The 21313-nt window shown below is 45.5% G+C and overlaps 1 protein-coding gene across 4 annotated transcripts in view; it reads right to left on the bottom strand.

Moving 5' to 3' along the window:
* LOC310711506 (neural-cadherin-like) overlaps window positions 1–21313 on the bottom strand; it is a 105922-nt gene that overhangs the window by 30011 nt on the left and 54598 nt on the right. For all 4 annotated transcript variants that reach the window (XR_014528511.1, XM_083513384.1, XM_083513385.1 and 1 more), the window contains exons 12-23: window positions 20915–21082; window positions 20089–20338; window positions 19229–19356; window positions 18160–18346; window positions 16833–16976; window positions 15930–16213; window positions 13116–14730; window positions 9683–9776; window positions 8043–8227; window positions 6083–6312; window positions 4256–4533; window positions 3391–3605 (exon numbers count right to left, since the gene is read on the bottom strand). Coding sequence is in view for 3 of the 4 variants with exons in the window: in XM_083513384.1 (XP_083369510.1) it covers window positions 3391–3605; window positions 4256–4533; window positions 6083–6312; window positions 8043–8227; window positions 9683–9776; window positions 13116–14730; window positions 15930–16213; window positions 16833–16976; window positions 18160–18346; window positions 19229–19356; window positions 20089–20338; window positions 20915–21082 (3778 nt within the window). In the remaining variant the exon portion in view is untranslated. The remainder of the gene's footprint in view (window positions 1–3390; window positions 3606–4255; window positions 4534–6082; window positions 6313–8042; window positions 8228–9682; window positions 9777–13115; window positions 14731–15929; window positions 16214–16832; window positions 16977–18159; window positions 18347–19228; window positions 19357–20088; window positions 20339–20914; window positions 21083–21313) is intronic.

Here is a 21313-nt window from a genome sequence, read left to right as displayed (position 1 = left end):
GGACCCATGATGGCCGTGGGACGGAAGCAAGGAGGCAGTTTGCGTTGACTCTAAGCCCCTGAATCAGGGCCAAAATGTGTCACTTGCAGTTGCAAGAACCTTCCTTTTAAGAAATAGTAAATCTGGGATTCCTTCTGTTCCCTTCCTTCTGTGTCCTGTTCCCTTCCAAAACACGACAGGGGCTGCTACTTGTGAGTAAAAGCTAGATCTTATTCAGATCTTATTCTATCCTTATTCAGGCTCAGCAGAAAGCACAGAGTCCAGAAGTCATGATTCCAAACTCCCGATTAAAATGCCTCCCTCCAAGCTGCTGTGAGACACAGGAGGGAGACTGAGGTCCTCCCCTACCAGCTGTAGAGGCTTATAGCACAATCCAAAAACCTAGAAGTAAGTCAGACTGAATTCAATGAGGCTTACTCTCAAGTTAAGGGGGGAGTTAGGATTGCAGGGTTGTTCACAATTCTGCCTCCCACCCATTTGGATGGTCAACACTGCCACTTGTGAGACAACAACTATAATAAGAGAGACGGGGACAACATCAAACATTCCGTCACACCCTACATACTTCAACTTAGGGTGTGACCAGATTGCTGCTATTTTTAGGGTGGGGTTCAATCACATACAAGCAAATTCAGGTTTCACAAGAACAGAATCATAGAACTGTGTAGAATCGGAAGGGACCCCAACCCCCCTGAAAACCTGCCCACAGCTATTGCTGGGTTGCCTCAAACCATCAACTTCTGGTTAACAGCCAGATGCACTGACCCACTGCTCCACAGGAGGTGCTTTTATGGATAGCTGGTTGGGTGGTCTTACCCCCCAAAAAAAGATCAGCCTTCTTTCAACAAAGGAAGTGACTGAAGCAACTGAAAGTGCGAGGAAAACGCTTGCTTTCATGCAACATCATCTAACCTCCCTGCAAATACATCCCAGTGAACGCTCATTAAATATAGCCAATATCATCTAACATCCCTGCAACCAAACCAGGATGAATTCTCAATAAACAGGGCATCTGGAAGCACCCTAACAATACTATGAAAAGAAAAGAGAAAGTGACTATAGTTTTCATTCAATCTTCCCCTTCCCAAAAATAGATTTGCTATTTCCACCAAGCCATGTGAAAATAACATGAAGAAGTAAGGCTTCATTAATCATGCAATAACCTGCCTCAAAATAATTTGAAATACTCAAAGCAATAGATGCTTCCCAGTGGGATCTTTTTGACAGGAGGTCTGCTTCGTTTTCCCTTTGATGACTTCAACTCAAGAGATGAGCCAGAAGCCACACTCAGAAAGCACTAAAAACACCCATCGCTACATCATTCAGTGGCCCTGCTCGCATGTCACAGTGAACCAGTTACCGTGAACTCGGGAGATTGCTTCCGCTTCGCTTCTCCCCTAACACAAACAGGGAGAATAAACCACATTGCTCATAGATACAGCAGAACTGGGAGTTGAGGTTTGTTTCACTCAAACAAACCATGACCAAGAAGCACCATCATGGTTAGTTTGAAGCAAAACAAATTCCAATCCCCAGGTTGGATGCAACGCTCAGTCAGGGTTCATGGTTTGTTGCACCCAGTTTTGTTTGGGGAGGAGCCAACTGGGAGCCTTTTGCACATTAACAGCAAACCATTCACTATGGTTTGCCATGATGTGCAAATGCAACCGTTGTCTTTTTTTAAAGGACTGGCGTACCATTAGGGAACATAAGCAGCCCTGCTAAAGTGCATGTGCTAAACAAGTACAGATTTGTCACGCCACCCCCACCCCCCCAAAAATCTGTATCTCATACCAAAGGAACAGTGGCCTGGCTCACATGTCCCAGTAAACCATGGTTAAAGTAAGCTAAAGTTTAATGTCAACAAGCAGCATTGTGGTGCTGGGACTGCCTTTTGCAATAAAAAGGTACCCAAAGCCATATAAAATCCCTATTTTAGCTTAAAATGTGTACAAATGTGCATTTCAAATTAAAATGTGTGTTTTAGGGTAAGACGCGTAACAAAAAAGAGATTATTTTCTGCCGTTAAAAAAAAAAAAAATCACAGAAAAGTGTGGAAAGAGGAGAGAATAGACCTGGAACATATGGAAATCTGAGATGGACTGGAACTGGACTCTTCCATCCATGCCTGTTTCTATGGCACAGTACAGCAGTACCTTGATTCTCGAAAATCAAGGCACAGCTTCCGATTGGCTGCAGGAGCTTACTGCACTCAATTGGAAGCCACGTTGGACGTTCGGCTTCCAAAAAAAGTTCACAAACTGGAACACTTACTTCCAGGTTTGCAGCGTTCAGGAGCCGATTTGTTCGGGAGCCAAGTCATTCAAGTACCAAGGTATCACTGTATACAACATTCATGGCTAACAAATGTGCATTTTTATACTATTTTGTCTGTGGGGGATTTAAATGTGGTTCAGCTCTTCAAAAACAATCCAAGATACTGCCTAGCAACACTTCATCATTATCAAGTAAAACACCTGTTCTTAAATACCTTAAATAACCTCCCAGGCGGCAAAGAATTGCACCCTCTTTTTTATGTTAGTTTGTTATGGGCATGTATTTTGCTAGAAGAGCTGCAAATTCCATATGTGTTTGCGTGGGCGTGTTGGCAAAGAAGCAGGGGGGAAAACTGTGCTCCTGCTGGGGACAGCAGGGGTGGAGATGCATACAAAATTGTGGAAAGGTGCCTTCCTCTGTTCAACTTTCCCTGCTTTTTTAAGCAGACACCATTTTTGGCCAGGAACATGTAGTAAGGTAAGGAAAATGGGGCAGGCACACAATCTAGGAATCTGTCCTCCTCTCCAGGGAAATATATATTATTGGGCAGCCTATATAAATGTAATAGGACGCGGGTGGCGCTGTGGGTTAAACCACAGAGCCTAGGGCTTGCCGATCAGAAGGTGGGCGGTTCAAATCCCTGCAACGGGGTGAGCTCCCATTGCTCGGTCCGTGCTCCTGCCAACCTAGCTGTTCGAAAGCACAAAAGTGCAAGTAGATAAATAGGTACCGCTCTGGCGGGAAGGTAAACAGTGTTTCTATGCGCTGCTCTGGTTCACCAGAAGCGGCTTAGTCCTGCTGGCCACATGACCCGGAAGCTGTACGCTGGCTCCCTCGGCCAATAGAGCAAAATGAGTGCCGCAACCCCAGAGTCGTCCACGACTGGACCTAATGGTCAGAGGTCCCTTTACCTTTACCTATATAAATGTAGTTAATAAATAAAAAAAATCTTGACAGCTTACCATCATACAACCTGCCTGTCTGAATGAACTAAATAGCTGTGATAAACAGATGAGCAACATCACTTGGGATTGTCGTGATGATCTCCCCGCAACCCCTGTAATTGTGTGTTTCTGTGGGCAATGTGAGGTTCCACCAATCAAATGCAAATACCTATTGCAATGAAATTTTCTGAGTTCCCAGGTCCCGAATCTGACAGGGGGCCATTGTATAGCAAAAGCCCATCTGGAACATCGGTAATAAACTCGAGGGAGAGGGAGCTCTCAAAGCAAGGTCTGATGGGGCGGAACCAGGCATAGCCATTTCCATGGAAACTGTGCTTTGTTTGCTGGCAATCTGGTCCATGAAACGAAGCAGAACAATGGCACCTGAAACAAACAAAAGCAAAAGAGTCAACTTTTATTTATAAAGCATTCATTATTACTATTCACACGTACACGGCACTTTGCAAAGAATGACGAGGCAGGTCCCTGCCCCGAGGGACTTACAATCTAAAAACAGACACAAGGAAGACAACAGAGGAAGGAGAGAGGGAAGGAGGGCAGAGAGGACTGAAGGCTTAAAGAACAAGGCTTTGTATCATTTTATATAATTTATTAACAATAATACAGTAATTTCCCTTCCGTCTCAGTCACAGCAGCCACTATGGAGAAATTATCTTAGCACTTTAGATTTAAGTAAACCCTGTGGGTGTGAGCTTAATCTGAAATGTAAAAGGTTCCCCAGCTTTGTTCTGATGCCATGTGGATGGACTGCATAGAAGACTGAACATGACATACATGCATTTGTCTCGGAAGGCAAGACTTAGGCAAGACTTAGGCAATCATTAGGCAATTGTTTTAAAAATGTTCAATAAAGTTAAAGAAAGAAAGACAGAAAGAAAGAAAAGAAAACAAGGACCTCTTAAAAGGTCCATGCATTCCCCCCCCCCTTTTTAACACAGTAGTTTTATAGCTTGACTTCTTACAAGAGGAAAACAAGAGGGATGGGGAATGTGCGAAACAGAGTCTTTTCTCACCTGTAACCATTCAGCATGTCAATGCAAGTTCCTCCATTGAAACAGGGGTTGTGAGAGTACGAGCTACATGACCGGTGGACTCTCTCTCTAGCTGCACAGGTGCAGACGGCGCTGACGCTGGTTGTTATGGAGACAAGTGACACACTTCCGGTGTCCATCACTGTGGGGATGTCACTCACCGTGATGTAGTTCACGCACCCGCTGCTGCCGCTGCAGTCTGTCCTGTGGCATTCATCCACATCAACCTGAGAAACGTTCACTCCTAAAGCCAGCTGGATCTAAAGGGACAAACAGCCGCCACACTGCTTAGCAAAAAGGGCTTCCCAATCCTCCCAGTCATTTTCCGTGTCTACAACATAAACTTTTGTGGTCACTGAACACATGTCCTCATCGTTCTGATTGCAACACTTAAGAATCGTAGATTTGTAGAGCTGGAAGGGGCCCATCCACCCAATGCCCTGCAGAGCAGGAGATGCAGCTAAAGAAGCCCTGGCAGATGGTCACCTGACCCCTGCTTTAAAACCTCCAGTGAAGGAAAATCTGCCATCTTCCAGAGGGAGTGTATTCCACTGCCTAATGGCTCTTGCTGTCAGAAAGTTCTTCCAAAGGTTTAGTCAAAATCTCCTTTCTTGCAATTTGAATCTAATGAAATATTTTAATTTAGTCAACTATGTAACAGGCTTATGTTACAAAACGAATATGGATTTTGAATTTGATGTTTGTAATTCTTTTTTGGTTTTGGAATAAAGTTTTAAAAAAGAAAGAACCTAATGGTAACAACAACAACAACAACAACAACAACAACAACAATATTTATACCATCTGGCTGGGTTTCCCCAGCCACTCTGGGCAGCTCCCAACAGAATATTAAAAACACAATAAAACATCAAACAATAAAAACTTCCCTAAACAGGGTTGCCTTCTAAAAATCAGATAGTTGTTTATTTCCTTGACATCTGATAGGAGGGCGTTCCACAGGCGGGCGCCACTACCGAGAAGGCCCTCTGCCTGGTTCCCTGTAATCTTACTTCTCGCAGCGAGGGAACCACCAGAAGGCCCTCGAGGCTGGACCACAGTGTCCGGGCAGAACAATGAGGGTGGAGATACTCCTTCAGGTATACTGGTTTGAGGCTGTTTCAGGCTTTAAAGGTCAGCACCAACACTTTGAATTGTGCTCAGAAACATACTGGGAGCCAATGTAGGTCTTTCAGGACCAGTGTTATATGGTCCCAGTCATCAGTTTAGCTGCCACATTCTGGATAAGTTGTAGTTTCTGGGTCACCTTCAAAGGTAGCCCCACATAGAGCACACTGCAGTAGTCCAAGTGAGAGTTAACCAGGGCATGCACCACTCTGGTGAAACAGTCTGTGGGCAGGTAGGGTCTTAGCCTGCATACCAGAGGCCTCCCTTCCGGAGCAGCAAAAAAACCAACCTGGTTCCATCTTCCATGTGACTTTTGGAAAGGCCACAGATGTAGTAGAGCACATGCCAAAAAGCCCTGGATTCAATCCCTGGCATCTCCACTCCCATCAACCCCAGCCAGCACAATGGCCAGGGGCCAGGGGTGTTGGGAGCTGTTCTCTAACAATGTCTGGAGGGCTGTAAGCTTCCAATCCCTACATGGACTAATTGTCTGAGCTGGAACAAGGCAGCTTCCCACTCTTAAAGATACGTTTGCTCCATCCACAAGCCTTTCTCCCCGTGACAGTCCACTGGGTTGCGATACATTTCCTCTGGAGTCAATGGGATTCTGTCTTGCGCCCTGAAAGGACCTGCACGTCAGCCAACATCACATCAGCCCAGACGGCAGACGGGTTGCAGCCTCACCTTGCTTTTGAAGGCAGCTACCTGTCCCAGCAGTTTCTCTGGCCTGTAATAGGAGGAGCCATTTTGAACCGCAAATCTCACGTCAGTCTGTCTCCCATCTATATTTGTCACGCTGAAAACAACGATGTCCTCAAGGCGGACCGAGAAGATGCCTGCCAGAAGATCCTTAAACTTATCGTGCCTGCTCTCCTCAGGCTCGTCCTTCCTTATGAACTCTTCTGCAGTCATGTCTGATAGGGAGATGGGTGGTTTAAAAACAAAACCAGCTTATTGGTCAAAGAGTCTCAGGACATGCAGTTAACTACTTCATATGTTTATTTGAGACACACACACACCTGTTCCCATTTCTAAGCAGTGCACACAATCCTCAGAAAACAGGACAATAAAAGAATAAAAATATATCATAAAACCAACTATATTTAAAGCTATTTTTACACTTCCTTCGCTTTTCCCAAGGAACTCGTGGCAACGTACATGGTTCCTCCAAGCCCCATTTTATCCTTACAGGTTAGAGCATGGGTGGGCAAACTAAGGCCCGGGGGCCAGATCCGGCCCAATCACCTTCTAAATCCGGCCCACAGACGGTCCGGGAATCAGCGTGTTTTTACATGAGTAGAATGTGTCCTTTTATTTAAAATGCATCTCTGGGTTATTTGTGGGGCCTGCCTGGTGTTTTTACATGAGTAGAATGTGTGCTTTTATTTAAAATGCATCTCTGGGTTATTTGTGGGGCATAGGAATTTGTTCATTTTTTCCCTTCAAAATATAGTCCAGCCCCCCCCCCCCAAGGTCTGAGGGACAGTGGACCGGCCCACGGCTGAAAAAGTTTACTGACCACTGGGTTAAAGGGTCAATCTGGAGATTTGAACCAGGCTCTCCTTGCTCATAGCCTAGCGCTCTAACCATTACACCATACTGGCTCTCTCACTGGCTTCCACTGCAACCTGGCTAATGTCCATTTCACATCTAGGAACATAGGAAGCTGCCTTATACAGAGTCAGACCACCTAGCTTAGTACTGCGTACACTAACTGGCAGCAGCTCTCTGGGGTTTCATACTAGATTCTCTCCTAGCCATTCCTGGAAATGCCAGAGACTCAACACATAAGTAAGCTCTCTCTCTCTGCCGAAATAGCTCTTCCCGCTAGTTGCCTTTCTTTCATACATTATACGATCACAGACCCATTAAAACAACAAAGAATGGGAACAAAACGGCTTCCTATTAGTACTCTTGTGAAGTGGTTCACAACAAATTCCTGTGCACATGTTGTTCAGTAAGTTGTGTTATTTTTAACTCATTTATTACAAATTATGCAAAACCACCAAAAAAAGCCACATTAGGTAAAGAGAAAGCAGGCGGCTGAAGGGAATCTTTGGTGAGGACCCACAGCTCTGGGGCAGATGCATGGGGAAGTCTCAGGTCCAATCCCCAATGGCCTCTCCAGTTAGGGCTGGGAAATATTGATGGAGAGCCCCTAAAAGGGGAACCTCAGGCCCCCCAGAAACCAAATACTGCCCTCTAGGTCTCTCTATCTGGCTCTCGGGACTCTCCCCAGCCACGCCCCTCTCCCTAGGCCCCACCCCTTGCCAACTCTGCCTCCTTGGCCTTTTGTCCTGGCCTGGATGGAGGACAGAGGGGTGAGTCTGAGTGCTTGTAGCAAATAGTCTACTGTGCAAAGGCAAAAAAGTGACATCTGTTTCTTCACCTCACGCCCTGCCCACCCCTGGTATGTGGACCCCAAGAAGAAATATGGGTTTTTGTAAATAAGGTCCCTTACCCTGGTTGGCACAAGGCAACTTCCTTAAACCTATGATCAATATGTCTCATTTATTTTTTTTACAAGAAACACCAACAGACTAGGCTGTTCTGCCAATAGAATTCAGCCCCCCGAGATCAGTAAGAGGAGAGATGTTTCTACGCACGATGGGAATCAAAACTCAGCCGACGAAACAAAACTAACCTGCCAGGCGTACGGTCGCCGAGTTCCGAATGGCTTCGTTTTCTATCTCTTTGACATGTATCTGCACAGTTGCTAGAACGTCAGGCCAGATTCCATCTGACACTCTGATTTTAAACTCGTACGTTCCCTGAGGAGCATTATCCACCATAAGCAGAGAGCCAGTCCTTTGATTCAACCTGAAAGATCTTGAACCACAAAACACACACTCATGCTCTGCAATCAGTAAAATGTCTCATGGGGAACACGCTTCATTCTCAAGGGGCACCATTTTCACCCGGGCCAAGTTTATTTAAACATTCTGGGGGCATTTATTTAGCTGCGTTCTCTGGTTCTTGTTAACACAGGGAGATTTAAGTGGAAGGTGAGCCTCCCTGCACCTGATTTTGCTTCCGTATACTCTCTGTGACTAAGCAGTGACCAATTCTGATGTCAATGTCTTCTTGACAAGGATTATTCCTGCAGAGGCAACTGGATGGGGGAGAAGCTCTACTTCCTCATTGTAGATTTTACTTACATTAACGTATCATCCACATACCCAAATTACATAACATCTACATCTCCGCTGCCCAGGGGAAGACTGGGAAACCGCAGGAGTCCATGCCTCTCTTTCTGGCCCTTCAGGTTCTCCCTACACTACACCCCTCACTAACCCTTGCTTTGCACCCTCCCTTGGGTTTTTGCCTGACTGGAATTTGTCCTTGAATTCTGATAATGCCTCTCGTTTCCCTGAATGAAGGACTGGGGGCAGGAGAGAGAGAGTTGAGAGTGTATGCAGAAACTGGGCCCCTTACAAAGGTAACATTTACGTTCCTTGCTCTTCCTACTTTCGTTCACTGGCAAGTTGCTCCGAGGGACCCTGTCCCTGGCCAAGAAGGGGTAAGCATTTGCAAATTCAGAGACGGCAGGCAAGAGCCAGGAGACGGAATAGCACCAACCAGGCTTCCAGGGGCTGGCAATGGGCCTTTTGCTGGGAGGTGGTCCTCAGCCGATGCCCTGCTGATGTCAGACCTGGCTTCCGGCAGAGGGCCAACATGCCTTCTTAAACACTCAAGGACATTCATTGGGATCACTGATGGGTGTGGCTCCACAAAGCATGTATTATTTGAGTGTTGAAGGATGCACGTTTGTCATTCACACTTCTAGTTACAGGTAGGTAGCCGTGTTGGTCTGCCGCAGTCAAAACAAAATACCTGTGTGCAGGTATCTGAAGACGTGTGCATGCACACGAAAGTTCATACCAATAACAAACTTAGTTGGTCTCTAAGGTGCTACTGGAAGGAATTTTTTTTTTATTTTGTATTCACACTTCTGCCAACCTTGATGTGGGGGGGACACACAACTGCCGTGCAAAATGCTGGGATGCTATACATACGGTGCCCTGCATTAACCCTGCTTCACACCTTTGGTAAAGGGGGTCTCAGCATTTCATGGCGCAAATGCGGCTGCATCAGTGACACAACAGATTGTCCCAATTGCAACCCGCAATAAATGGAAAGTGCAAGTTTAATAGATTGCCATCTCCGTACCAAGCAATAATCTAGGCTTTATATATACAAAGCACACATAACAAAACGTAAGAAAATAATTACAGAAGCATAAATATTAAATATTGCTCTGCTTGACACAAATACAATCCTCACTTGTGCATTTTTCCTTCAGAGACAAATGTTTTATTGTCCCAGTCATCCTGGTCGGGTGCAAACACTTCCCCAAGCACCGTTGTCAACCATTTTCCTGTTGAGATAAATTATAATAAATCTGCATTAATTTTCCCCCCTTTTTTCCGAGAAGCTTGATATCCCAGAGCATTTATTGCTGCATTTGTCACTTTTATTGCTGCTTGGCTTTCACAAAGGTTATGATCCAAGACGTTTCAAGTAATGCAATAGCAAGTACTCTGATCTTTCATGTAAGTGCAGCTGGGAAGCTCGTCCACAAATACTGCATATATAGGATTGGGCACACTCTGGTCTTAAATTAAATAAGATTTCTGTGCAGAGCTAACTAAAAACTCTTCCCCAGATAAAGCTGATTTCTAGTGCTCGAATATATTGCAAAAAGAGAGAGAGAACATCTGCATTTGTGGGCTTTGTCCCTCAAATGCAACTAGCGGAAGAAAGAAAAGCAACAATGAAGAGTGCAGCTCTATAGCAACGGCTCTGCGTACCATCCCAGGTTCAGTCCCAGCTTTCTCCAGTTTAAAAGACTCTCTGGGAACAGGAGCAGGGGAAGACTCAGCCCAAATTCTAGGAGAGGAGCTGCTAGCTGGAGTAGATAGCAACTTGGTCCAGCTCAGCAAAATCCCAATTTGTATTTTTACTATACACCTCATTCTCCCCATCTCTGAGATTTGACCAGCCACTGCCACACAACCTTTTCCATTCGTCTGCACTTCATGGCCCTTGAATCTAGCAGTGACCCAGACCATGATCAACTCCCACCTGGAAACCTACGTCCCCACTGTGGAAAGATGTGTGGATCCAGAACTGGTCTCCACAGTCACTTACGGACTCAACTGTTAAAACCATGTTTATGGAAGACAGTCTTACTTGGCTAAGAGTGATCGCCAAGGAAGAAAGAAGAAGATCCGAACACAAAGTCAGAGGCTGCATGGACAACAGAAGGGGAGCAGGGCTCAGAGCTGACTGCATAATATAGGGATACAAGTGCGCCTGAAGCAGCTGGGCAGGAACCTCTCAAACTGCCAGGGCCTAGTGCCTGGACCCTCACAGAAACCTCCCACTAAGTACAAAGAACCAGATGCCTCCCAGCCTATGTCACCAGCCTGGCAGGGCAGGGAGCATACCAGGAGGCGGGCAATGGGATGGAGGAGGAGCACCTGTCTTCAGGACAGAGGGTTGGCCCTTTAAAGCTCTATAGTTCTCCGCAAGGGGGTGGAGCCTAGAGGAGGGGCATCTGGAGACAAGAGGCTTAAAATGCCTCATTTCCCCTCCCAACCTGCCTCTGAGCAAGTTGCTCACTTGCCTCTTTCTCTGCGGGATCTGGCACCCGACCAGAACACAAGACTGCATAACCATAAGCACTAGAAGCTTGTTCCTGTTTTAAAGTGGCGTTAAAAGGCCTAAATGAATTGTGGCCATTAATTTCAATGGGGAAACTCAAGAGTAGAAGTTACACTGGATACAACCCCAGAGATTCTAATTCAAGGGAAAGCATTCCTATGGATTTGCCAAACTTGATTCCATGTTGTTTAGGAAATCCCCTGCTGTTTCGCTGGTTCTAATCAGCAAAAAAAAAGTGGGGGAAAGGGCACGGAAGAGTCCTTGCCTGAGGGAACTGGCTAATGAGGACAAAAGTAATATGAAAGCTAGCAGCTTGCTTTGTCTGATTGCCTAGGCAACACAGGAGGAGGCAGTTCTATGTAACCTGCGTTCAGGACAACTGCTTCTGCCTGCAGACTGCACAAATTACTTTGCAATATCAAATGCATGCAGGGTGACATTATTTCGTTATTCTGAATCACCTTGCCTGCTTGGGAGGAAGCCCATTTGGATTGAACTGCATTTGTTTCTGAACAGACACGCTGCAGATCTTTGCCATCGACACAATGTTCACTTTTTTTAAAAAATGAAGTAAGCATTTGGAGTGTTACTCCCCTGCTCCCTTTAGCTCCGGCATCTCCAAACTCGGCTCTCCAGATGTTTTGGGACTACAACTCCCATCATAACAGGACCAGTGGTCAGGGATGATGGGAACTGTAGTCCCAAAACATCTGGAGGGCCGAGTTTGGGAGTGCCTGCTTTAGCTGATCGCACATGGGGTTTGCGTGCTACAGTGGTGCCTCGCAAGACGAAATTAATCCGTTCCGCGAGTATCTTCGTCTAGCGGTTTTTTTGTCTTGCGAAGCAAACCTATTAGCGGCTTAGCGGATTAGCGCTATTAGCGGTTTAGCGGCTATTAAAGGCTTAGCGGCTTAGCTGCTAAAAGGCTATTAAAGGCTTAGCTGCTTAGAAAAAGGGGGGGAGCGAAAAAAAATCTCAAGACTCGCAAGACATTTTCGTCTTGCGAAGCAAGCCCATAGGGAAATTCGTCCTGCGAAGCGCATTGAAAAATGGAAAACCCTTTCGTCTAGCGGGTTTTCCGTCTTGCGAGGCATTCGTCTTGCGGGGCACCACTGTACCTTGCAAATTGCTACAAAGGGCCTTTTAAAGAAATGAAATATATAAAATCTTTGCCATTTCACACTGAGCATGTACAGAACGTTTTCCATCTCTTCGGTTTAGGATTTATAGGAAGAAGCATCATGGCTGCAACTAACAGAATCTTTCCTTAGATGGAAAGAGTCATCAAATCCCTTTCCAGGTCAGAAACAGTCATTGAAAACCAGTTGTTCTTTTAATAGTACCTACTGTGGTGAGAAGAAGCAGCTTGCTTGTTGCAACTCAAATCTGCACCACCAGGACATTTTCAATTTCCCCATCTATCTCTCACCCTTCATGATATGTCTGTTTCAGTCAGTCACTTATCTTTCTCATTCTCCCCATCCAGCCACCCATTCACAAGCTGTTAGCAAGGATGACCCACAAGTTGAAATTTTCATTTGGCCACAGTCATTCAGCTAGTTTGGACCAATCATTCCATGGCTGGTTAATAGTCTGGAACAGTCAGCTAAAATGTCATCCATTAGCCTATGTTGAGGAGGAAGCGCGATTCCTACCCACCCCACCCATTGCCTACCAAGCTCTGACCTGCACATATATGATCAAACTGCTATAATGGCGGTCCCAGTGAGTGGCAAAGTCCTTTTTCATTGTGGAAGCCATTTTTATTTTCCAAAAACACACATAAAAATGGTGCCCACTTATCCTGTTGGAACTCTGATTCTCCACTCCGCTGAAAGGAGTTCTCCTCTCTGAAAAGAAAAAGAGGGGGGATTCAAACTGCAAATTTCAAGCTGGGTAAAATGTTTCTGAATTCCTCGTGGTCATTTCTGACCAGCCCTGGTGGAAACTGGCTCTCTGTTTAAGCTGCTCTGGCTGCAGGAGAGGAGATGACAGTTAAAGCATGTCAAGACATCTGTACAAATATGCCCATAGTTTACGTGATACCCACCTCTGTGTACATAAACATAGATCACTTTATGGCCAGCTTCATGGCTGTTGTCATTTTCGTCACCAATAGTTATGGTCAATATGTTTGTGGAACTCACAGGGGGGCTCCCACTATCGGCTATAATAATGGGGAGGTGGAACAGCTTCTGCTTCTCTCTGTCAAAGGACCTCAGAGCGGTGATTGTTGCAGTATTATTTCCATTGTCGGTAAGAGAGAAATCCAAAGAATTCTGATAATCTGGTGGCAAGGAAAACATAAAAGGTGGCCCATTCTCATCACTGTCTGGGTCAAAAGCCCAAAGGAGAGGAGACGCAGGGCTCATGGAAACCAGCTGAGGCCCTGGCATATTTTCCCAGACCACAGGCATATATGGGGCCTCAAACCTTGGCCCGTTGTCATTGACATCCAGCAAGGCAACCAATACCGTAACACTTCCTGTTTGGGCAGGTAGGCCTTGATCAGAAGCCTGTATTATTAGACGGTACTCCTGAATGACCTCGCGATCCAGCGGTTTGGCCACAGTCACGTGGCCATCCTGGTCTATCGCAAATTGTCCGGCTGGATCAGAATCCACCTGGATGGAATATTCAGTATCCCCATTCAAACCAGAATCCTCGTCCGTGGCCGTCACGGTGATTATGGTGGTTCCCACAGGTATGTTTTCAAAGAAAGGGCTCAGCTGGACAAACTGAGAACTGAAAACCGGCTTGTGGTCATTACGGTCTTCTACTTCGATCAAGCAAAAGGCAGTGCTGGAGAAATCTAGGTCTTCCACCTTGATTGTAAGGTTGAACCACCTTTCGTGGATCTGCTCATAATCCAAGGCCTTTTTCAGCCTGATGGTAGCATGGTGGCCCTCCTTGTGGCTTTCAATGTAAAACTTCTGTTCTGGATCCCCACCAATAATGCTGAATGTCAAGTGAGCGTTTTCCCCGCTGTCTTCATCAGTTGCTGAAACTTCCAGAACCTCTGAGTTGACAGCAATGGTTTCGGGGATTACAGTATGCCAAACTTCCTGCGTGAAGCTAGGGATATGATCGTTTACATCTGCAACCCAGATGGTTGCTGTGCCTGTCCCTGCCAGTCCTCCACCATCTTTTGCTTCAACGGTAAGGAAATATTTTTCCATCTTTTCTCTGTCCAACATCCCTTCCGCCACATAGATGTTGCCAGTACTGGGATTGATTTTGAACAAGTCCATATCCAAGTCATTTTTCACACTCTCAATTATACGGTAAGTCAAAATTGCATTGAGACCCACGTTCGGGTCATCCAAGTCTACAGCTGCCATCTCCATGACGAACGTGTCTTCAGGTGAGCTTTCAAAGACACTCCCGTTGCAATCACTGGGCATGCAGGTGAACACAGGGGCATTATCGTTTATATCCCAGATGTTTATAATCACATCTGCAAAGCCAGTAAGCCCTTCCCCTTCTTCATCTGTTGCCAGCACAACAAATCTCCAAAGGGCTCGCTCTTCCCGGTCTAACATTTTCTGGGAATAAATGCTGCCTGTGTTCTCATCGATAGCAAATACATCATCTGCCCCATGTCCATGCAAGGAGTATCTCAGATCACCTCCATCCAAGATGCTATCAGGATCATTTGCTACAACCTATGGAGAACAAAGTTTAAGATGCATAGATCAAGTAACCACAGATCATAAATTCAGCATCATATATCAACACAGAACAACAAATAAAAACGATGTACTAGGTATAGGCTGAAAACAAACAGTATCCTTATCAAATGCTGGCAGCAGCATCTTTCAAACTGAAGCTATTATCCTAAATAAGCATCTGGCATTCAGACTGCATGTGGAGCACCAGCATATCTAAGAAGGTAAGAATCAGAGCCACATTTTCGTCACAAAACAACCTGATTCAAGTTCTAGATTTAGGAAATTGGCAAGAATGTAATCCGTGCACATCCATGGAATCAGTTTGTTAAGGTGCAACCTGTGCAAATGTCCAGATTTATCCATTGGCAGAAGAAGAAATTGGCCATCATTCTATCCTTCTGTACTGGAAACAGGAAACCACAGGTGCACAGCTGAGAACCCCAACGAAGTTGCCACCAACAAACAGGCTGACTAAGGGCTGGTTCACTACTAGAGGCAGCCACTTTAAGCAAGCAGCAAAGCCACGAATCACTTTTGGGTTGCAGTTTCTAGCACCACCACAGGCTGGTCTATGCATCACCTTGTATCAGAGATGGGAACCTTGGACCCTCTCAAAGTTGCTGGACTACAACTTCCATTACCCCTGCCCATTGGCCATGCTGCCTGGGGCTGATGGGAGCTGGTGGTCCACATCTGCAAGCCCACAGGACTCCCAGCCCCGGGGACAGAGGATTTTGGTTTATTTTTGTGGCTTTTATCATTGACTTACCTTGGAAATTGTTTTGTAATTTCAATATCGTTTAGGTACTTTGACTTGATAGCCACCTTGAGTTCCTTGGAAAGCAGGCGAGATAAATGTTTACTTGTTTTTATTTTTAAAAAAGCTTTTATCCCACCTATTTTCAAAGCATCTATCAAGTCAAAATACCAAACAGCATTGAAAACACAACTATAAGGCACCATGAGCACTATGAGGTTCTTGGTTGAGCCCAATTTGTGAACTGCTACACCACAGCCAGGCATCCTGTGCACTCCAGGGAGGAGTAACCGAAGAGTTGAAGCCAGGTATACACAGGTATTAAGGCACTAGCTTCCGCACCTGGAATACAAGCAACTAAGTGGGGCTGTGTCACACCAACTCTTGGTGCACTGTAACCACTCACTCTTATTTGGATGAGCCATTCCCAATATACCTGAAGAACGAAGACTGGAAGGCCATCCAGTTCCTCAATCACACTTCCGTAATATTCATTGAGAGAGAAAACGGGAGCTTCGTCGTTTTTATTCATGACGTTGATGATTACAATGGCGTAATCCTCCCATTTCCCATCAGAAGCCAACAGGTGGAGTTCATACAACTGGGCTTCTTCGTAATCTAGTGACTGCGCAATGAAGATGACTCCTGTTTCTGGTTCAACATCAAACGCTCCTCCAGTGTTTCCGGCTGTTATCTGGTACCTTAACTTTGCATTAGTTCCTAAAAGTGGGGAAATGGAAAATATGCTTTCTGTAAAACCAGGATCATGGTGATGAAGAAGATGACGATGAGACACTCCTTTCTGCCTGGCATTCTGTAAGGCAGGGTAGCCAATGCGCTGCCCTCAGGATGTTAGTGAACGGCAACACCCATCATGCCTGACCGTTGGGCACGCTGGCAGGCGTTGATGGGACTTGTAGTCCAACAACATCTGGAAGGTACCCTGCCGTAAGGGCAGCATTCAGAAGCAAATCGCTTACTGCGGAAAAGTTGATCTAATCACTGCATCGAAGCTCAAGGGCCCTGCCTGATGTTCCCACAGCTTCCTTGCTCTCTTTCCCGTATCAGAGATGTGTACTGCCATATGGCAAACCCAAAGTCATCCTTCCCCAGCCCTAACTTTGTTTAATGTGCCTAAAGTAAATAATTATTTGCCCCAAGGGCTCGCGGGGGCTTCGTAAAGGAGGTGCTCAGCACCTGTCAAGCTCAAAACAGAACGTTGAGAGATAAAAGACCCGTTTCCCCCTTCCTGGAGCTGCCACAAGACGGTCCCGACGCTCCGGAAAAATTAACTCATTAATATTTCAGGTGCCGCCACCGGGAATCCCGAAGCTTTTACCTTCGTCTTCATCATTAGCGCTGACGGTGGTGACAGTTGATCCCACGTCTTGGTCTTCCTCCACATTAACTTCATAGACACTCTTGGTGAAGATGGGCTTGTTGTCGTTGACGTCGCTGATAAAGATGCGCACGTAGGCGGTGTCTGGAGAGATGAGGAACAAGAGATTAAAATACTCAGCTGTGCCACTTCTGTCAGCTGCAATTCCTGAAACTGTCTCGCCTCACGTTAAATGAAGACGAATAGCGCAGACAATACAGCAACAGAGCCTTAGGGTTGTGGACAATTTAAAATACTAACATTACTCAAAAAAAAAAAGTGCTCGGATATCACATGAATGTCACATCCCATTTGTTTAAGCAGATAACATGTGAATAACGGGTGCCTAATACGGGAACTGTAAATGTTTTGTTATCGCTTTCCTATCCTGAAAGTCGATAGTGCAGGTTTTTAGCCCTTTGCTTCAGAACAGCTAAGTTCACCAGTGATTATATTATAATTTGATTATTTATTTATATCCAACCTATCTCCCAGACTCCCAGACACTCAAGGCGGCTTACTCAAATGAAAACCACATGGAATAAATCCAGAAAGCTAAAAAACATAAAATGGCGATTGTTTAAAAGCAATTAAACTCTAATAGAATGGAAAAGAAATCTATCAAAATTCAGATAATGAAAGCAGCACAGCTCCATTTAAAAGGACTCTCCTTTCAAAACAGTCAATTCCAAAAAAAAGCCTGTTAGAATAAACGGTTGTCACTTGCCATCGGAAGGAGAATGATGGAGCCAGTCTAGCTTCTCTAGGAAGGGAGTTCCAAAGTCGGAGCAGCCATCAAGAAGGTCTTCTCCCGCTCCCCCTCTGAGGGGGAAGAGGACTGAGAGAAGGGCCTCCCCCGAAATATCAGAGTCCATGCAGGTTTGTATGGGAGAATACAGATAACCAGGGCCTAAGCCTTATAGAGCTTTACAGATAACTAAGTTATTTCCTGTTCAAGTTGGGTTGGCTCAAAAACCAGGGAGCCAAGCAACCATCTCTTTGTCCTACTTTCTGGCAGCCACCCTAGGAGTGGGGCCCCCATAGTACAGGACCTCCAATTCGCACCTCCTTGAGTCGCTAAAGAAGAACACCATGTCCAATGGTGCCACAAGCCATAGACAGGGCAAGAAGAACCAGCAAAACTGTATTTCTCCTCCCCATCTCTCTCCTGACAAAGACCATCAGTCAGGACAGCCGAGGTGCTGCTTCAGTGCCAAAACGTCTTTCGGAGAAACGTGTAACAAAAAGAAAAATGGATGCCACAAGTGTTTCCACCACTACACCTCACCGGTATTTGGCTGGCCGTGCTTTCCAGGACGAGCTGATTCCGAGCCATCCGTGGACTTGACTTCCAAGAGGTATGACGCCTTCTTTTCCCTGTCAAACATGGAGGCGGTATAGATGGAACCCGTTTTCGAATCCAAGCGGAAGAACGTGTAGTCGCCGCTGCGGTCAGGTAGCAGAGAATAAGTGATCTGAAAGGTTGAGGGAGAGAAGGGCTACAATGAAAATCAGGCATTATTTTTGTCTACGTTGGACACGTCCTGGGTAAGCAAAATATATCTGACAGAGCACATGTACACAAACACCCTAGCCTAAGCGTTTCCATGCACTTGACCTCAAAAGCAAGGGGAGATAAATGCACCATCTTATGCTCTTAGGAGAAATAATACCAAGCAATACACCCACAGTGAGTCTTGAACCAAGTCTGGTATCAGCTACCCCTCACTGCAGCCATAAGCCATCAAGTACTGTCACTGGCAAGTTTTGCATTTTAGTCTCCGAGTGCTCGATGTGATGGGCTTGTAAAACTATTTCATACTTTGTATTTTTAGGTGCACACCTAGGATGTTTCGAGCACACACAGGAAAACATAATGTGTGAACACAATGCGTGCCTGTCTCATACAGGGGCAGACAAAAGAGAATTTCATTCAGTCTGCATTTTTCATGCCAATGGACCTAATTAGCACCTTGCAGACTAATATGTGGACAGGAATGTAGTTTGGAATGTAATTATTCTCCAAATTCTGCAATACATTTCTCAGCTTTAGAAATGTACCAAAGTCCCCTCTCCCCCCCCAAAAAAAGAAACATGTATTTTAGGATTACGTGTGTTTAGAATTTCACGCACTGAGGTGATAAATAGATACTTATTTTGTACAGAATATAAAGCTTCACTCCATTAAAAAAGATATCATGGATTAATGCAAAAGCTGACAATAAACTGGCCCACCCACCCCCAGATACAATTACACCTGTCAGGGAGCTGTGCTTGGCTGTTGTTCCCCATTGAGAAAACCTGTGCAAAGAGACTCCACTGTTGTCTGATGCTGAATCTTGCATGTTCTGGCTTACCTCTCCATTCTGGCCCAGGTCGAGGTCAGTGGCAGAGACTTGGAAAACCAAAGTCCCCACCTCTGTTCCTTCCGTTACAGAAGCTTCGTAAATTGAGGAGGTGAAGAAAGGGACGTTGTCGTTGACATCTAAGAACGTATTTAGAATTCAAGCAGTCAGCCCATGTAATATAACCATTTGCATGCTTAAGGGGTTTTAAAAATTATATTGCTTTATCTAGGGGGTCTCGCATGCCAGAGTGCCTTGAGACCCAGGGTCTTATGCCCAATGGTTTGGAGGACTGGGAAGGTGCCATAGGCTTATGCAAATCTTCTCTGCACCCACAGCCTCCCCCACTTCCTTTTTCACAGTAAAACAGAGTTTTCCGTTACATGTGAACCAGACAAAGTACGGTTTACCCAGACCGTGTTTTGCCTGCAAACAAGAGCTGGAAACTGTGGTTTGAATGCTGATCGCAAACTAGGGTTTGTCGAGAAAGACGAAGTAGGGAAGGGCATGAGGGTTGGGTTCAGGGAGAGCACATGAGCCTGGGGTTTACTTACACAACACCCAGCTGTGGCATATTGAGGAGAATGGAAGCTGAGCATCACGGCAACTTAGCATTGTTCGTTGAAAGACAACCCAAAGAAAAAGCGCAACTTTGGAAAAAATGATCAGAATTTGTTCTGTCTTCTGAAGGGAGTTCCACAGCTATCAAGTACCCACCAAAAACTGTCTACATCTGCAATCTACCTTCTAGTACACCCAAGGTGACATTCCTGCACTTGGGACAGTGCAATCAGAAGCAGGAATGAAAGGGGTTCTGCTCAGTAAGCGGTATGCTGTTGGCATTTTGTCCCCGTTGCCAGAACATTACCCACCTGTCACATTAATGTAGACGGTGGTGAATGCAGCGAGCGGCACCGAGGCCACATTCTGGGCCCGGACCCTCAACAAAAAGGACTTGGTGGTTTCATAGTCCAAAGGCTCAGCTATGAGGATGGATGCAGAACCATCATCTCTGTTGGGAGTCAGGTAGAATCGGACTGGCATGTTGGTCTCCGGAACCAGCCCCTCTTCAAGATTGTATGTGATACGTGGGTCGCCAAGGGGGGACGTGGCTTTAATTGTCTGCACAATTCAAAACCAGAGAAAGAAAAGGATTGCTTCAGCAGAAAGTGATCGTTTTCAGAAGATACACATTTAAAATGCTTAAAATACTTAGAACATGCAGTTCTTTGTATACAAAGAAACTTAAGCAAACAAAGCTTAAAAGAGCCCACCGTGGCTTGACACTTATTTGCATGTTAAATCAGCCCAGCATAAATAATATTCTACCAGGAAGAGGAACACGTGGCCCTCCAGATCTTGTTGGACTCCAACTCCCATCATCCCTGACCACAGGTCATGCAGATGGGAGTTGGAGTCAAACAGCATCAGGGGGGTTCCCCATCCCTGGAATATACTATGCCTCTTTCTGCTGTTAGACAAATGGTACATCTAACCCAGCAGCAGCAGCAGCTTGTTAAGATTGTTAACTGGCCTAAGGTCACCCATTGTTCTTCATGGTCAAGTGGGGATCTGAAACCTGGTTTCCAACACTCTAACCACTACACCGCACTGGCTCTTTACAGTGTGCTAATTTAAGATGCTAGTTACAGGAATACTGTACAACTGTTTCCTTTAAAAATAGAAAACCCAACTTACCACAATGGAAGTATCTCTTGTTGTATTCTCTGGAATGACGACTTCATAGCTGTCCCTCTCCCACTGAGGGGGCTGGTTCTTTGCACTGGTGATGGTAACTCTAAGCTCAACCTTGCTACTCCTGTTCCCTCCATCCATTGCTATGATTTGTTGAGTTATAAAGGATTTCTGGGCAAGGGAAGAAAAGGATTGCTTCAGCAGGGAGTGATTCTTTTTAAAGACAAAAATCGAAGCTATTCAGCTTTGTCGGTATCACAGTTATCATGTTTTATTTCTGCTCAGAACTTTCATCTTCCAAATAGTGCCAGTGACAGAGCCAAAGTACTCCTCGATTTTTCTTATTTCCTGTGAAAAAGCAGCTGTTGCTTCCCCCGCCCCTGAAACCTTTGGTGGAAATAG

The sequence above is a fragment of the Podarcis liolepis genome (genome assembly GCF_965112155.1).
Source record: "Podarcis liolepis genome assembly, chromosome: 7".
NCBI classification, from domain to species: Eukaryota; Metazoa; Chordata; class Lepidosauria; order Squamata; family Lacertidae; genus Podarcis; species Podarcis liolepis.
The sequence above is the reverse complement of the archived record's forward strand: the minus strand, read 5'-3'. Positions and strand labels throughout refer to the sequence as shown.